This window comes from Schistocerca nitens, chromosome 2 (genome assembly GCF_023898315.1).
Source record: "Schistocerca nitens isolate TAMUIC-IGC-003100 chromosome 2, iqSchNite1.1, whole genome shotgun sequence".
Lineage (NCBI taxonomy): Eukaryota > Metazoa > Arthropoda > Insecta > Orthoptera > Acrididae > Schistocerca > Schistocerca nitens.
The window spans coordinates 611,756,894-611,774,405 of NC_064615.1; the positions used below are offsets into that span (position 1 = coordinate 611,756,894).

Consider the following 17,512-nt stretch of genomic DNA (forward strand, 5'->3'; position numbering starts at 1 on the left):
ACAGTTTACATGTTTGCCATGTCTGGTAGCTGGTGGTAGTGTGCTAGGAAATCAGCTCCAAGAGTCGCTACACTTAATGAGGCAGGCATCATTGCATCCATTATCTTGTCAGCCAAATTGGCCACTGCACCCAAGAGCATATCAGTTTGCGATGTTTTCATGGCCTTTATTTGAGTTGATAGGTGACTACTCCATAGCGCATGTAGCAAGTTGTCGGGTGCTGTGTCAGTGTTGACCTTGCTTCTCAAGTGCCGTAGATGCTATGATGATTTCCAGTCACCAATGTCTTCCTCAGTCAAAACTTTCATGTTGTCCTGCTGTTCCTGAGATGCAGAGGCTCTACAAATCAATTCCATCTTCAATTTCTCATAGAATATTTTTGAAGGTGGCACAGTTATCACAACTTCAGTCTCTGCTGCAGTGTACCGATGGTCTAGTTATTTGTAGAATCCATTGTGATCCCCGCATAATGGGAACTGGTCTCCACTTGCACAAACCCCAGCATGGAGTTATGTAGCCAGGAAAGCAGTAAATGCACATCAAGTCTAGAAACCAACAGTTCCATCACATCTAGTGCATCAGTTGAAAGCTTGGTTACAAGTAGTGGCATGTGTCAAGGTCTAGCCTGGTTAGCATATGAAATATAAACTCTCTTACAGGAACAAACAAATACTTTATTGCTTACAGAGGAAGGAAACTTACTGGGAGTTTACAATGTTGGAGAAGTTTTACATAAGTAGAATCTTCCCTTGAGAAAGCATGAAAAATTCCATTTATCTCATAACCAAACAACCAAGTCAGTAATACACACCTGAAAACAATAGTGAATAGACTAAGAATAAGCACATTCCTAAAAAAATGAAAGAGCACCTCTGGCAGCTGTCTAAAAAAATGTCTTGACAGCTGCAATTTAAATACACACACACACTTGTGACACAACACAGCATACCACTGCACATAGAGGACATTAATCTCAGTCATTAAAGATTTAACAAGTGCTATCAACTTAGTTAATGTCCATTGGAGAGTATGTGAAGAATTCAATACCATTTCACAGTTTCATCAGGTGATCCACACTCAAAATTCTCTTGTGTCCCACAACTTGATTGTCAAGCAATAGATCAGTTGACTTAAACTGGATGTTTCCTTGATTTGATTTCTCCAGCACAAGTTGTGCCCATACCAACGAACAGTGCCACACTTTGTAGTTCTATGAATGTGAAGCTAGAGACATACATCTGTGCTGTATACCAGTTGTTTGCCCCCCCCCCCCCCCCCCGCCCCCTGCGGTTCTGGGGGTTAGAATAGGGCCGAGGTACACTTGCCTGTCGTAAGAGGCGACTAAAAGGAGCTTCACATGTTTCACTTATAAGTTCCAGTCCCATTTTATGGTTTGACCTACCACTTTCGAAAATCTACAGAAGTGCAGGCCATATGGGGAAGGACGCCTTACGTGGTGCATGAGTTATCCATAGTGCCCTTAGATTTGCTCTCCTGAACCTCTTGTCATGGCTTTGCATCTCCACCTGCAATTCAACTATTTGGGTGAGGACATTTTCTGGGTATGTCATCTTCTTCTGTTGTCTCCTGTCCACATGACAATATTGGATTTCTCTGCACTCAACATTCAGCACGGTAGCCAGTCCATTGTGGTGGGGCCATCATGTACCCATTTGGTGGTAGCCCCCTGACAACACAGGGATCACACTGCTGATGCCTAGGCTGTAAACTCCCCACGTATGCCACGGAATAAATGCCTGTCTTCCTGGGGCATCAGGACTCTCGGCAACGGCCATCATGCCAGGTGGATTTTGCTGTGGCTGGGTGGCACCCGTGGGAAGAGCCCATGATCAGATTGGGTGGCATCAGGGTGGATAACCCACAATGAAGCGGACTAAGTCATCTCTTGCTGGTGACTGCATGATGCCAGCGGTCTCTAAGAAGGGCAAGGTCGAGTACAATGCTAACAGATATGACCCTAAATCATTTCCCTCGCTCGCCACACCATGGAAGATCGGGCTACAGAAAGAAGAGAGCCATATTCGCCTCAGTGTTTAGTCTGTAGTAGAAAAGATGAAGGCTCCTTTCTACCTACGAAGCCTCAATTTTTTGTTGAACATCTTGAGGATAAGTTTGGGGAAGTGACAGTGCTGTCCAAGATGAGAAGCGGTGCAGTCTTGATTTAGACAGGATGCCCAGATCAATCCTGGGCATTACTCGCTTGTGAGGCTGGGTGATATTCCTGTTTCTGTCACTCCCCATAAAAGCCTTAACATGTTCCAGGGTATTATTATCCATTGTGACCTCCTCTTGCAGTCTGACAACAAGCTCTGCCCCAATCTAGAATGGTGGGGTTTTCATTTCATCTGGCGCGTTTACAGGGGACCCAAAGACAAGGTTGCTACCAGAGCCTCATCTTGGCCTTTGAGGGTGATTAATTGCCTGAAAAGGTCAAGGCGATGGTTTACCACTGTGACGTTAAACCATACATCCCTCCTCCTATGCAGTGCTTTAAGTGCTGGAAATTCAGGCACATGCCTTCCCACTGCACTTCCAGCACAACATGTTGAGAATGTGGACGTATGCTGCATCCAGATACTCCATGTGCACCTCCTCCCACTCGTATCAACTGTGGAGAGCAGCACTCCCCGTGCTCACCAGACTGCACAGTACTCCAAAACGAGTGGAAAATCATGGAGTACAAGACCCTGAAAGGGTTGACTTACCAAGAGGCTAAATGTAAATTTGAATGATTACACCCGTTCAGTTGACGTCCCCATATGCTGCAGCTACTGTCATAAGTACCAGTCATACCACACTCTGTGCCATGAACATTGAGCCCTCCTGGCCTCCAGAACACATCTGACCCTTGGTGGTATGGGGAAAATCTCCTTCCGTTGCTCCCAAAGTACCTATTTCAGGAGCAAGCCTTACCCCCCCCCCCTCCCCGCCCCCCCCCTGCCTCCCCAAACACAGTGGACATCAGTCCCCTTCCCCCAGCTGGAGAAACAACAGCCTCCACTGGCTCCTCTCATGCAAAAGGGGTCCCTTGGGACTCCCTCTCTCGAAGTCTCCACTAATGCCACAGAAGGCATCGCCAGTGGCTAAAGGAGCCAAAAGCTGCTGGACGAAGAGCTTTACAGTCTTCCTCCATGCATTGAAGCTACTTCGGAGAAGTCCTCCCAGCAAGCCCCTTAAGAGAAGTGAGAGGGCAAGCAAATGCAGAAGTCTGCTAAGAAAAAGGACCCTCCAGTGGCCCCAACACCACTATTCCCTACCAATTCTGCACCTGAGGATGAGATGGAGATCTTAGCATCCCCTGAGGACCTGTATCTCATTGATGCCTCATCCACAATAGGAATGGATACAGATACTCAAATGGTAGCAGCAGGTGACCCTGAGTTGTAACCTGCCTCCTTGCGTGCTTCATGCCTTCCCAGCCTCACAATAATGTCATCCTCCAGTGGAGTTGCTGGGGTTCTATCCACCACCTGGCTGAGCTACGGCAACTGTTAAGCTTTACACCTGCTTTCTGCATTCCCCTCCAGGAAACCTGGTTGCTTGCAATGCAGACTCCTGTCCTCTGATGCTTATGGGGATATTACAAGAAGCGTAGAAACAATAATAGTGTGTCAGGTGGAATTTGTGTCTTTGGCCTGAACTAGGTAAGCAGTGAACCTGTGCCCCTTCAAACCCCTCTTGAAGCTGTGGCTGTCAGGATAAGGAGACACATAAAATAACTGTGTACAACATATATCTTCCTCCAGATGGTGCAGTACCCCTGAACACATTGGCTGCACTGATTCATCAACTTCCTAAACCTTTCCTACTTGTTGGAGATTTTAAGCCCATAACCCCTTGTGGGGTGGCACTGTGCTTACTGGCTAAGGCAGATATGTCAAAACTGTTCTGTCACAACTCGACCTCTGCCTCTTAAATAATGGGGCCCCCACACATTTCAGTGTGGCTCATGGCACGTACTCGGCCATTGATTTATCCCTCTGTGGCCCAGGACTTCTCCCATCTGTCCACTGGAGATCCCATGATGACTTGTGTCATAGTGACCACTTTCCCATCATCCTGTCACTCCCCGGTATCATGCCAATGGATGCCTATCCAGATGGGCTTTAAAAAAGGCAGACTGGGAAGCTTTCACCTCTGCTGTCACTGTTGAATCTCCCCCACATGGTACCATTAATGTGGTAGTTGAGAGGGCCATTAGAACAATCGTTTCTGTGCTGGAAAACATGATCCCTTGTTCTTTAGGGCGACCCAGTGAAAGTCAGTATCTTGGTGGTCGCCGGAAATTGCTGAGGCCATTAAAGATCATCAGCAAGCTCTACAGCGACATAAGCGGCACCCTACCCTAGAGCACCCAATAGTTTTTAAACGGCTCCGTGCCCGCATTAGCCAGCTTATAAAAAGACAGAAACAGGAATGTTGGGAGGGGTACGTCTCGACCATTGGGTGCCATGTGGCACCTTACCAAGTCGGGACGAAGATCAGACGTGTTTGTGGGTACCAGAGCCTGACAGGTGTAATTGGCATTAACATCAGTGGCATGTTATCTATCGATCCAAACACAATTGCCGAGCACTTTGCTGAGCACTATGCTCAAGCCTCTGCACCGGAGAAGTATCCCCCAGCATTTTGCACCCTCAAATAGTGGATGGAAATGAATGCCCTCTCATTCACTGAACGTCACAGTGAACCCTATAATGCTCCATTTACAGGGAGGGAGCTCCTTAGCTCCTGGGCCAGACTGGATCCACAGTCAGATGATCAAACATCTCTAGTCCGACTACAAGTGACATCTTGTCATCATCTTCAACCGGATCTGGTGTGATGGCATCTTTAGATGGTAAGAGAGCACAATCATTCCAGTGCTCAAACCCAGCAAATACCCGCTTGATGTGGATAGCTATTGGCCCATCAGCCTCACCAACATTCTTTGTAAACTCTCATAACATGTGGTAAGTTGGCGGTTGTCTTCAATCCTGGTGTCACGTGGCCTACTGGCTCCATGCCAGGGCAGTTTCCGCAAGGGTCACTCTACCACTAATAATCTAGTTTCCCTCTACCATCCGAACAGCCTTTTCCAGATGCCAACACCTGGTTGCTGTCTTTTTTTGATTTACAGAAAGCTTACAACGTGACCTGGCAACATCATACCCTTGCCACATTATATGAGTATAGTCACCAGGGCCCGTTCCCGATTTTTATCCAAAATTTCCTGTCACTCCATACTTTCCATGTCCAAGTTGGTGCCTCCCATAATTTCCCCCATATTCAGGAGAATGGGGTCCCGCAGTGCTCTGTATTGAGTGTATCTCTATTTTTAGTGGCCATTAATGGTCTAGCAACAGCTGTCAGGCCGTCCATCTCACCTTCTCTGTATGTAGATGATGTCTGCATTTTGTACTGCTTCACCAGTACTGGTGTTGCTGAGCAGCACCTGCAGGGAGCCGTCCACAAGGCACCATCATGGGCTCTAGCCCACGGCTTCCAGTTTTCTGCCACAAAGTCATGTGTTATGCACTTCTGTCAGCATCATACTGTTCATCCTGAACCAGAACTTTACCTTAGTGATGATCCACTTACTGTAGTGGAGATATATCGATTTTTAGGAGTGGTTTTCGATGTCCAATTGACTTGGCTTCCTAACCTTTGTCAGCTTGCCTGAGCAGCACCAACTGGAGTGCAGATTGCTCTATGCTGCTACAGCTCTAAAGATCCCTTGTTCAATCTTGCCTTGACTATGGGAGTCTGGTTTTGGTTCGTCGGCACCCTCAACATTGTGTTTACTTGACCCAATTCACCACTGTGGCATTAGACTGGCAACAGGAGCCGGAGCCTTTAGGATTAGTCTGGTGACCAGCGTCTTGGTGGAGGCCTGAGTCCCTCCATTTAAGGTTAGGTGTGCACAACTGCTTGCCAGTTACATTGCACACATTCGTAGTTCTCCTGAGCATCTGAATTACTGTCTTTTTTTTCCACCCATGGCAGTTCATCTCCCACATCGGAGGCCCAGGTCAGGGCTTACAATTGCGGTTCACATCTGATCTCTTCTGTCTGAAGTGGAGTCCTTGATTTTACTACCTATACTTGAGGTCGATTATGTACACCTCCATAGTGTAGACCTAGGCCAAAGAAGGCACCGGCTCATGCCCTGGAGAGTTGTTTCTTCTCTGTTCTGACTCCTTGAGCAGCCTACGGTCTATTGACAAGTGTTACCCCTGCCATCCTTCGGTAGCAACCATCCAGGAGACAATCTATGCCCTGGAACGGTCCAGTCAATATGTGGTGTTTGTGTGGATCCTAGGCCACATCAGAATCTCAGGCAGGCTGGCCAAACAGGCTACACAGAAACCGCTTCTGAAGATTAGTATGCCACAAGGTTTTTTGGCTTTGGGAGACAGAATGGCATAATCTCAGTATGTACAACAAACTGCCTGCTATTAAGGAGACTACGAATGTGTGGAAGTCCTCCATGTGGGCCTCTTGCAGTGACTCTGTGGTTCTCTGCCAGCTCCATATTGGCCATACATGGCTAAGACATGGCTACCTCCACCATCGTGAGGATCCATATATGACTGTCATCCACATCTTGCTGGACCACCCACTTTTAGCCCCTCTGTGGCAGCCTTTAAAGCTTCACAGCACCCTACCTTCAGTGTCGGGTGACAATGCCTCAACAGCAGATTTAGTTTTACATTTTATTTGTGAGGGGTTTTTTTATCGTACCATCTAAGAGTGGGCATTTAGCCTTCTCTCTGAGGCTGCCACCCTCCCTCCATTTTAACTCTGTTGCACTTTCTTTCCATTTGTTTGTCTTGGTGGCCATATTTTCCCTACATGTGTTCATCTCACCTGGTCTTTTTGGGGTGGACATTTTAATGTGTTGCAGAGTGGCTGGCTCATCCTCTTTTATTATTATGATAAGCCAGCCCAGACCATCTGCTCGATGGTTTTAGTACCGTTTTCTACTTTTCCTTGTGGTGTATGTTTTCCTCGTGTTTTTGTTCGTTCCATTTGTTTTCTTTTTAGGTGTGGTTCCTCATTCTTTTTCCCCCTTTTACTTCCTCAAACATACTTTGGGAGTTTTTTTACCTTGAGCCTGGCTTGTGTCAGGAAAAAGGGACTGATGACCCTGTAGTTTGGTCCCTTTACACCCCAAACCAACCAACCAACAAATCAGTTGTCTGCTTAAAAGCCTACTTTATTTGGATGAAATAAGAGTAATATTCTTTAAACTAAAATAGGCTTTTGTCAATGAAAAGCCTTTAATGTGGATAAGATTCACTATTGGATACCCTGTAAACTTTCCCAAACACTTTCTAATTTCAAATGAACATTTTCCTCTGATGATGGAATAATTTTACTGAAGTGAAGCATTCTCCATAGTAACACAGAACATAATGTAATTAAAAATCGAAAAGTCCATAAGTAGATGAATAGGTCAATTGTTAACTTTTTGCCTAAACCAAGAGAAGAGAAATAACAACGAAGCGATAAAGCTTGTCAGTCTCTACCTCTCTTCACTTTGACAACCTACAATTGACAGATTCTTCCTTATCCTCCTTGGTGTATCACTAAAATCAACTGGCTTCATTGAATACAAATACTATCATGTTTTGTGTTAGAAATATCATGAAAGGTGTCTATTTCTTACTTGAAACTTCTGTACTGAACTCAGTCCTAAAATACATGGGTAAATGGACTAAAATGACTGTTTTATGATTAAAATATGTTGTAAAGCATGATTCTGTGCCAAGAATTTAAGTCTTTTTTGGATTTTTCAGATTCTGTAGAACTATTAACTGTACAAATAAAGCAATATGTTGTACCCACTGAAGCATAAGGTTCAGAACTGTTACTCTGAAATTCTTAGATGAGTGTCACAGTTTCTGATATTGAAAAATAAATCTCACTGTCAATTTTACCGTGTGTTGGGTTCTTCCTTTTGCATAAATATGATTGTCATTTTACTAGCACAACTGAAATTTACTTTGTAGAACAGCACAATGAAGAGAACAAAACTCTAGTGTCCAATTTGATAATTCGTCACTACAGGGATAAACTGAAAACCTCAACAGGAGACACCACCATTAAATGCCCACAAATATTCCAATTTTAGTCACCTAAACTTTGAAGAGCTACTGTGGGAAGAGGATAGAAGTACAGCTATCCATGTTAAGACACTCACAGCATGAATGTACCTGACTGCACCATCTCAATAGGCACAGCGCATTGTGGTTGAGGATGTAGCATGAATATATTACCTCTACAGTACCAAGGAAAGGCAGATTGGTGCATGTTACGAGATTCACAGCACCAAGGGAGAAGTATGGTAGTTTGCATTAGTGTGTCCACTGCAGTCAAGGGGTTAATGTTTAGTTGGATTTCTGCACTAAATGATTTCAGGTTGAAGTGGCCAGTTGCATTGTGCTACTTTAAATTCTTATTAGTAGTCTACATGACCCTTACATATAGTATAAGTAATAAAAGCTATACTTTGCTACAGAAACGGTGTGTGAACGCTCTTGTAGCTTTTTTCTAACAATATAAATGTCATTTTTGTTAACATAGTCAGTAAAAAATTAAAACTTTATTAGACAAATACCATGAGATTTGAAAAAGTTTTGAAGTAATTAACCTCTAGTGGGTTTGTCAATTCTGGGTACTTTGGAAGTACTTGTCTTAATGCTGACACATTCCCTAATTTTGACACTTGTTATAAGAATGAGCAAAGCTAAAAACATAATTTTATTGAAATGTTGTAGTTAGAAACATTCAATCAGCACTGTATTTATGGTATACCAGTATGTCAAAATAGGCTTTGTTAGTGTTGTTGCCTTCAGTAAAACTTTCATCGGTATGTGATGTCAGCCATATTATAAAAACAAAAACAATCAGTTATTGACAAAATTATTTCCTTCTCATCCCATATGGTAAGTCTCCCCCGACCCACAGTTCTGCATGACTTTCCCAAAATCTACCCCTTTTCCTAGACCTCTCCAGTCCTTTTCCTTCACCCCTCTTTCTTCCCCTTCAACCCTTCTGCCTGAAGAAGGAACCACTGGCTCCAAAAGCTGGCCAATTACAACCATCTTTTATGGTGTCAAACAATGGAAAATCCAGGATGGAATGTAACAATATTATGAGAAGAAAAGTTGCTACTCATCATACAGCGGAGATGCTGAATTGCAAATAGGCACAACGAAAAGACTCTCACAATTAAAGCTTTCAGCCATTAAGGCCTTTGTCAACACTAGACACACACACACACACACACACACACACACACAACTCACACACAACTGCAGTCTCAGGCAACCGAAACCACAGTTACAGTTTCCTGAGACTGCAGTTGTGTGTGTGAGTTGCGCTTGCGTGTGTGTGTGTGTGTGTGTGTGTGTGTGTGTGTGTGTGTGTGTGTGTGTGTGTGTGTGTGTGTATGTGTGTGTGAGTGTGTCTAGTGTTGACGAAGGCCTTAATGGCTTGAAGCTTTAATTGTGAGAGTCTCATTGTTGTGCGTATCTGTGACTCAGAATCTCCACTATGTGGTGAGTAGCATCTTTCCTTCTCGTGTATGTGTATGTTCTGCTGCCGATTGGTGAAAAGATTTTTATCCATCCAGCCATATTGTAATATAGACCAATCTTTCAGCCACTGTTGCAAGAGTCTTCATCAGGATTGCATTTTTGTGATGCTGTCCCCATTTAACTTGGCTTGAATAAGTTTCTTAATATTTACATTTAGCCTTGAAAAGTAGTCTCATGTGTACTTACTACTGTTTGTCTACAGAAAGAGACAATGAGGGAAAAACAGTATTCCACAAACTTCCTAACCCCCAATTATCATTTTGTTGTAATAATTAATGATTCATGTTATGATCATGCAGTGGCAGCATTTGACTGGTGTGCTTCACAATAACATAGATAAAAAAATACAATCAACACTTCAGTTAATAAGGGAACATATCTTTTTAAATTTTGAATGTAATACTGGGCCAACATTGGTGCAACTACATAGCTTTCAGATGAGGATTTATTTGTTGTGACTGAAAGCTACAATCAATATATCCCTGGTAATGGAAAAATAAATGAAAATAGTGATCAATTTCATCAGTTGGAAGGATCTTAAAAGTAGACAAAAATATGACTTGTATAGAGCCAGACATAAAAATGAAAAAAATTTCATAGAAAAAAGACAAATGGCCAATTCAGATAAAATAAGTAGAAATGAAACACTGTGGAAAACAGATGAAATATTTAGCACCTACAGAAGAAGAAGGACAAAGTATAATTATGGGAAGAAAGTTACATTTTCTAAGAGCTCCACATGAGCACAATAGGATGGTTAGCAAGCAAGACCAGGATGAGTTAGGAGTCTGTCAGATAATCCTCTCATGACAAAAATAAATAAATAAATAAATAAAATAAAAACAATATTAAGTCATCGGTATGAGGGCAGAATACAAAGATGGGCATTTGCAGAGATACAAATCAGCCAAATATTCCCAGAGATCATATTAGTGGAGTGAGGGAATTTTACTATTATGGTCTCCACATTTCAGAGTTTACAGCAGAACTGATATTATCAGTTTTTACTACAATTTTCTCCAACTTCCTAAGTGTCTTCCTCAGTTATACGGAGCACATATTTCATTTGCCACCAGTAATAGCTCCAACCAAACTTGAGAGATTGTTATCCACCATTTGTAACAGTAATGATTACCTGCTGCTGACAATGGTGTTCTGTTGCAAGTCTGATTCTAATATATTCTCTGTACTGGACTGACATGGTATTCAATAAGGTCTAAGCTGACTGAAAACCATACACATGCTGCTTTTTAGCTAAAATTTGATCCATCTGGCATTTGCAAGCTGTAGCACCTCATTTACTAAACCATCCCATAAGTTTGGCTCTAAGGGAAGGTAATAGTGTGTTTGAATAATTTAATTAAGAGAGGATGTGGCTTAACCAAAAGTTTGGCATCAGCACTCAATTTGCTTATATGTCAGCAACAGTAGTATCTATCTGATATGGCAGATATCTTGGAAGCTCACTCGCAACAGAAGTTGATGCTAGGACACAATTTTTGTTATAAAAGCAAAAACTATAAAGATGATGGTTTTATTGGAATCAAAACATTGAGCAACTGAGACTGTGGGACCGATGACCGTCGCAGTCTGGTCCCTTTAATCCCCCAAACCAACCAACCAACTGAGACTGCACACAACATATCTTAGGAAGACAGGTAAGGAACCCATTGAAATATTACAGGGAAGAGTGACATATATGAGGGCTGGAACTTCAACAGTGGCAACTATTTATTTACAAGTTATACAAAATAGATGCTTATTTCAAAGTTTTACTGTCATTCAGAGTAATCACCAGCATTGTTTATAACCCATTTCCAGTGATGTGGAAGTTGTAGGATAACCTTAGCAGCACTAGTTGTGTTGATAGTTAGTAGAGTGGTCTATTGCCCGAGAAGTCTCTGTAACAGTTCTGAAACGAATGCCACGGAAAACTTCTTTCAGTTTAGAAATCAAGTTGAAGTCCCAAGGGCTTAAGTCTGTAGAGAGTGGTGGGTGGTACATCATTCCCAAGTAAACAAATCAGCCACAATTTGCGCCACATGCTCCCAAGCATCATCCTGCAAAGTAATGGGTGGATCCTATAGAAAGTAGCACTGCTTCTTTCTCTAAGCTGCTCACTTCCTGTGTTCCAAATATGAACAGGCTGAGAAGTGTTTAACTCCCTGGAGTTAAGCTCTTATGACTTCAACTTAATTTCTTAATTGAAGGAAGCCCTTCATGGCTTTTGCTTCAGACTTGTTACAGAGATCCATGAGGCAATAGACTGTTTCAGTCGAACTATAAATGCAACTTACACTGCTAAGGTTGTTGTTGGGTTGTTTTTTGGGGGAGAAGACTAGACAGTGAGGTCGTCGGTCTCTTGGATTAGGAAAGGATGGGGAAGGAAGTCAGCCGTGCCCTTTCAAAGGAACCATCCTGGCATTTGCCTGGAGGGATTTAGGGAAATCACAGAAAACCTAAATCAGGATCACCAGACACAAGACTGAACCATCATCCTCCCAAATGCAAGTCCAGTGTGCTAACCACTGCTAAGAGTATCATATGACTTCCTTATCACTGGCAATAGGTTATACACAATGCTGGTGACTACTTTGAAGGACAATAAAACTTTGAAACAAGTGTGTTTTATAGAAGTTGTAAATAAATACTTGTCTAATCGCATTAATGAGACCACTTGCCCAAAGCCTGAATAAGCACCTTTTACAGTGCAGGCTGCTGCAAGATGTGCAGAAAGAATCAGTGAGATTCTGGAAGTACTGACAGGTATGTGGAGCCACGCTTGCTCCAGTGCTGCTGCCAACTGCACTAGGTTTCTTGATTGAGAATCCATGGTGAGAGCAGCCCGACAAAGGTGGTCCCACAGACCCTTGATTGAGTTTAAATCTGGGGTATTTGGTGGCCAGGAGAGTATAGCAAACTCATGATTATGCTCTTTGAACCATGTACACACACTCCAAGTTCTGTGACACATTGCAGTGTCCTGCTGGTAGCTGCCACTGAAAAACGAATTGCATGTAGTGGTGAACATGGTACCAAAGGATAGATGCATACTTGGGTTGACCCATTGTACCTCCCAGAATAATGAGATCACCAAGGGAATGACCGAGTGAGGTGGCGCAGTGGTAGTACATTGGACTCGCATTCGGGAGGACGACGGTTCAATCCCGCGTCCGGCCATCCTGATTTAGGTTTTCCGTGATTTCCCTAAATTGCTCCAGGCAAGTGCTGGGATGGTTCCCTTGAAAGGGCATGGCTGACTTCCTTCCCCATCCTTCCCTAATCCGATGAGACCAATGACCTCGCTGTTTGGTCTCTTCCCCCAAAAAACCCAACCAACCCAAACCAAGGGAATGCCACAAAACCATTCCCCAGACCATAATGCTCCATCCTCCAGATTTGTCATGCCACACACAACTGCCATCTGTCCGATGGAGCATAAAATGTGAATCATCTGAGAAGAGCACCTTTCACCACTCAGTGAATGTCCCGGTGTGGTACTGATGTGCAATTTCCGGCCTTCATTGCCAATCAACAGCAGTCAGCATGGGTGCGTGAACCAGGTGCCTGCTGCAGAGGACCATATGCAGCAATGTTTGCTGAGCTGTCATTGAGGAGACTCTGTTGGTAGTCTATTGGTTCATGTGGCCAATCAGTTGCTAAACAGTTTCACATCTATTCACCCATAAATGCCTCCACAGCTATCATTCACCTGTGTCATCTATGGCCCTTGGTTTTGAATAGTGCCATTGTGCCATGCAGAGTATACTTTAACCATGGTGGCATGTGAACAGTTTCCAAGTTTCCATATAGGAAATGCTTTCAACCTTGCCCTGAAAGCCAATGATCCTGCTGTTTTGGACATCATATAAATTGTTCCATTTCTGCATTAAGCCATAAACTGTACTGTTTTCCATGTTCTCCAGGCATTCTTTATATGCCCTCCACTGCTAGTGCTGCCATCTGTGAGCCGCGAGTGGTTATTGCACATTGACATTGAACATAGGCAGCACATTAATGTGACAGTTCCCCATATTAAAATTCCAAGCCCTGTATACATGGCTACTGTTCTATCCATAGAACACTGTAATTTATTCTTTGAACAGTACACACACATGAAAGACAAAGTACAATACAATTAACAATACACAAGTGGCCAGCAGAGTCTTGCACTCTGGCCTATATATTCTTTGTTCAACAGGGAGCACAGCCAGTAAGTTGCGCGTGCAGCTGCAGTTGTATTAGCAGGCCGGATGGCCTCTAGTGGCCAAATCAAGCACAAACTTCATGTGCAAACTATGAAGTGGTGCACCCACAAAATTGGTAGTTTCAGCAGCTGCAAACCCTGAAATATCAAAGTTATGTGTTATGCCAAGAAAACTTGAATTCTCACAGGCTTTTGTTGTTACTTGTCATGAAATTAATCTCTGCTGAGAATACTTATTACACGCACTGTTGAAATATTTAGTGGTAGGTTTAAATGTTCCTTGAAATTGTTTTGTAAGCAAGGATGACTACCACAGGGAATGTTTTACATGACTACACTACCAGAGAAGGCATTCAGGTGATAGGTACAGAGTCTTGCACTCTGGCCTATATATTCTTTGTTCAACAGGGAGCACAGCCAGTAAGTTGCGCGTGCAGCTGCAGTTGTATTAGCAGGCCGGATGGCCTCTAGTGGCCAAATCAAGCACAAACTTCATGTGCAAACTATGAAGTGGTGCACCCACAAAATTGGTAGTTTCAGCAGCTGCAAACCCTGAAATATCAAAGTTATGTGTTATGCCAAGAAAACTTGAATTCTCACAGGCTTTTGTTGTTACTTGTCATGAAATTAATCTCTGCTGAGAATACTTATTACACGCACTGTTGAAATATTTAGTGGTAGGTTTAAATGTTCCTTGAAATTGTTTTGTAAGCAAGGATGACTACCACAGGGAATGTTTTACATGACTACACTACCAGAGAAGGCATTCAGGTGATAGGTAGTACTGCATACTATTGTTATTGATCAAGTAATCGATGCTGAAGGTGAGACATTGTGAATACTCCCTTGGCTTTGAAAATTTAATTTATTGAATAGTGTACAAACAGACCGATGACCATGCTGTTTGGTCCCCTTCGCCAAACCAACTCCTCCACCACCACCACCACCACCACCACCACCACCGACAACAACAACAACAACAACAACAACAACAAGAGTACAAACAGTTGGTTCTCCTTATTGCTTCAGAAATCAAGGTTATGTTTATTGACAAATTATCACAGAAGGCTGTGTAAGGGAAATAATACAAAGATCAAAAGTTTTTGTGTGGTACCTGTGGTTCCATAAGCATGGAAAATTTCTAGTAGGGCTGTGCATCTGCTGCCACCACTGATGGAAGCAGCTAGCACAGTTATAAGAACTTCACAATATATTTATGAGAAACAGTGAAACTGAATTTCAAGTAAGTTAATTACATTAGCTTGTACACAGCATTACATGTGTTGTTTTGAACATGAATACAGTTCACTGACTTATGGATCACAAAATGCTGTCTCCAAGCAGAAGCAAGGTAATGTGTCAGTAACAAACAATCTCATTTATTTAGAAAAGACAAGTCACAGCCTATTGGAATACTTGGAACATGTTGTGATCTGTGATGAAACCTTTATTTCCTCAGATGAAAAATCAATCAACAGAAAGGTAGAATAAAAAATCTCAGAAAATGAAATGCATGGAAATTATGGGCAACTGGTGTTTTGGGACATACAGTTTTAGTGATAACATTCTTGGAAACATGTTAATCAGATACACTTTTCCTGTAAATTATGTAAATATATGGTTTCTGGTTCTGTCAGTACTTGGTAATAATGTAAATATTAAAATACGCTGTCATTTTTGCGACAAATGGGAAGTTTTACATCAGTTAATGTTGAAATATTCAAATTTGAAGTAGTCAAGGATATATTTACACACTAACAGCAACTGTAAAACATAGCTAGAAATGTAGTTGCTTTTTCTGCTAATTGAGATATATCATCATAAGGACCTATATTATTAACTTAGGTAGATGAACAATAGTTGCAAAAAAAAAAAAAAAAAAAAGTTTTCATTTATGATGAGAACTATATACTACTATATGTAAGAATATCATTGGAAATAGTAGAATGAAAATATAACAAGTGGTCCAGAGCATATAATATAATTACTCTGTGTTTAAAGAAATTTTTGTACTTTCAGAATAGCTGTAAAAGGATTTTTGCCCCACACCAATGTAAGCAACTAGCTCCTTTATGTTTATTTCATCAGTCTGCTGCCAGTGAAATCAGGGCTATGGGAAAATAATGAAGTAAATGACAAATGAATACATGACAGCTGTTGTCATTTCTTATCTGTGTAAACAGACTTGTTTCTTTTTGCAGTTTTTGTAGTACACCATAAGATGGTTTCAATAATAATGGGTATTGACAGTCTTGTAAGCTACAGCTAATGTAGAAAATGTCTTGATAAAACAAAAATGTTTTCCTAAACTGGATGCTCTGAAAGCTCAAAGTGCCACTTTTATGATTTGTGAGACTAGGCCAGGCCTTTCAGCATTGGCATTGAAGTTAATAATTTAAGAACATAATGTTGGTATTAATTCATTAGATATCCAATTTGTGATTACTTAGTGTTAACATGTTCAATATCTCAAGGTTAATTACAGAAAAAATTGTATTTGTGAAACATTAGTTAGATATTGAAGCTATATATAATTATATGGATAGAAACACTTGGGAACAAGAGAGAGTCAGTGGGTGAGAGAACACAGACAACATGGGCAGTATGACATTGAGAAGGTATTGCTCTTGCCCTACAGCATGAAGGCCTAAAACTTTGTCTGTGTCCTCAGTAAAACTGACAGGAATAGATGTAGTTACATTGCACTGCAGACTTATTGGTGGTTTCTGTCCATCAGACTAGAACTAGTTTAAATGAATGGGCAGTAAAATTTTTGGGTGTATCAAAACTGAGGAAAAAATAGAAGTGGCAGTGGGGGTGGTGAGAGCAAGTAACACAGAGGATTAATATTAATGTCATTTTTTTACTTTTAATCACTGTGTGTCTCAAAAACTCAAGCATGCTTTAATGCTAAGTAATTATTTTGCAGGATGGGCATGAGCAAGACACTTTTGCTTATATATCGAGAAAACGGTATACTCCGTGGCCTATACCGTGGCATGAGCATTAACTATATGCGAGCCATACCTATGGTTGCTGTATCGTTCGCAACATATGAGCTCATGAAACAGACACTTGGGCTTGATACTGGATTGAAATTGTAAACTGGTGAGTAAAGTGTAACACACACACACACACACACACACACACACACACACACACACACACACACACACACTGATATTATTTGTGAGTGAGGGGCACAAGTCTTACTTCATTTCCAGCTGTTTTAAAATGACCATCACAATTTATGTTAATACCGATACACTTTATTACGTGGACATTTAGGGAGAAGAAGAATAAGCAGTCAATCTTATGACAATTCACACAGTTTTTTGTGTTGTTAGACACTATTTTTTGTTGTTGTGGTCTTCAGTTCAAAGGTGGGTTATATGCAGCTCTCCATGGTATTCTTCTATCCTGTGAAAGCCTCTTCATCTCTGGATAACTACTGAAACTTACATCCTCCTGAATCTGTTTACTGTATGCGTCTCTCAATCTCCCTCTATGATTTTTAACCTGCACACTTCCCTCCAGTACTAAATTTGTGACCCCTTGATGTATCAGAACATGTTCTCTCAATTGATTCCTTCATTTAGTCGAGTTGTGACACAAATTTATTGTCTCTCCACTTCTCTTCAGTACCTCCTCATTAATTACACAGTCTAATCTTAAGCATTTTTATGGAGCACCACATTTC

General features: G+C 41.9%; 1 protein-coding gene across 1 annotated transcript in view; it reads left to right on the plus strand.

The window, feature by feature from the left end:
- LOC126236695 (graves disease carrier protein-like) overlaps positions 1-17,512 on the plus strand; it is a 179,255-nt gene that overhangs the window by 149,442 nt on the left and 12,301 nt on the right. Inside the window, exon 7 of the mRNA XM_049946198.1 lies at positions 16,742-16,920. Coding sequence (XP_049802155.1) covers positions 16,742-16,916 — 175 coding nt within the window. The 3' untranslated portion in view covers positions 16,917-16,920. The remainder of the gene's footprint in view (positions 1-16,741; positions 16,921-17,512) is intronic.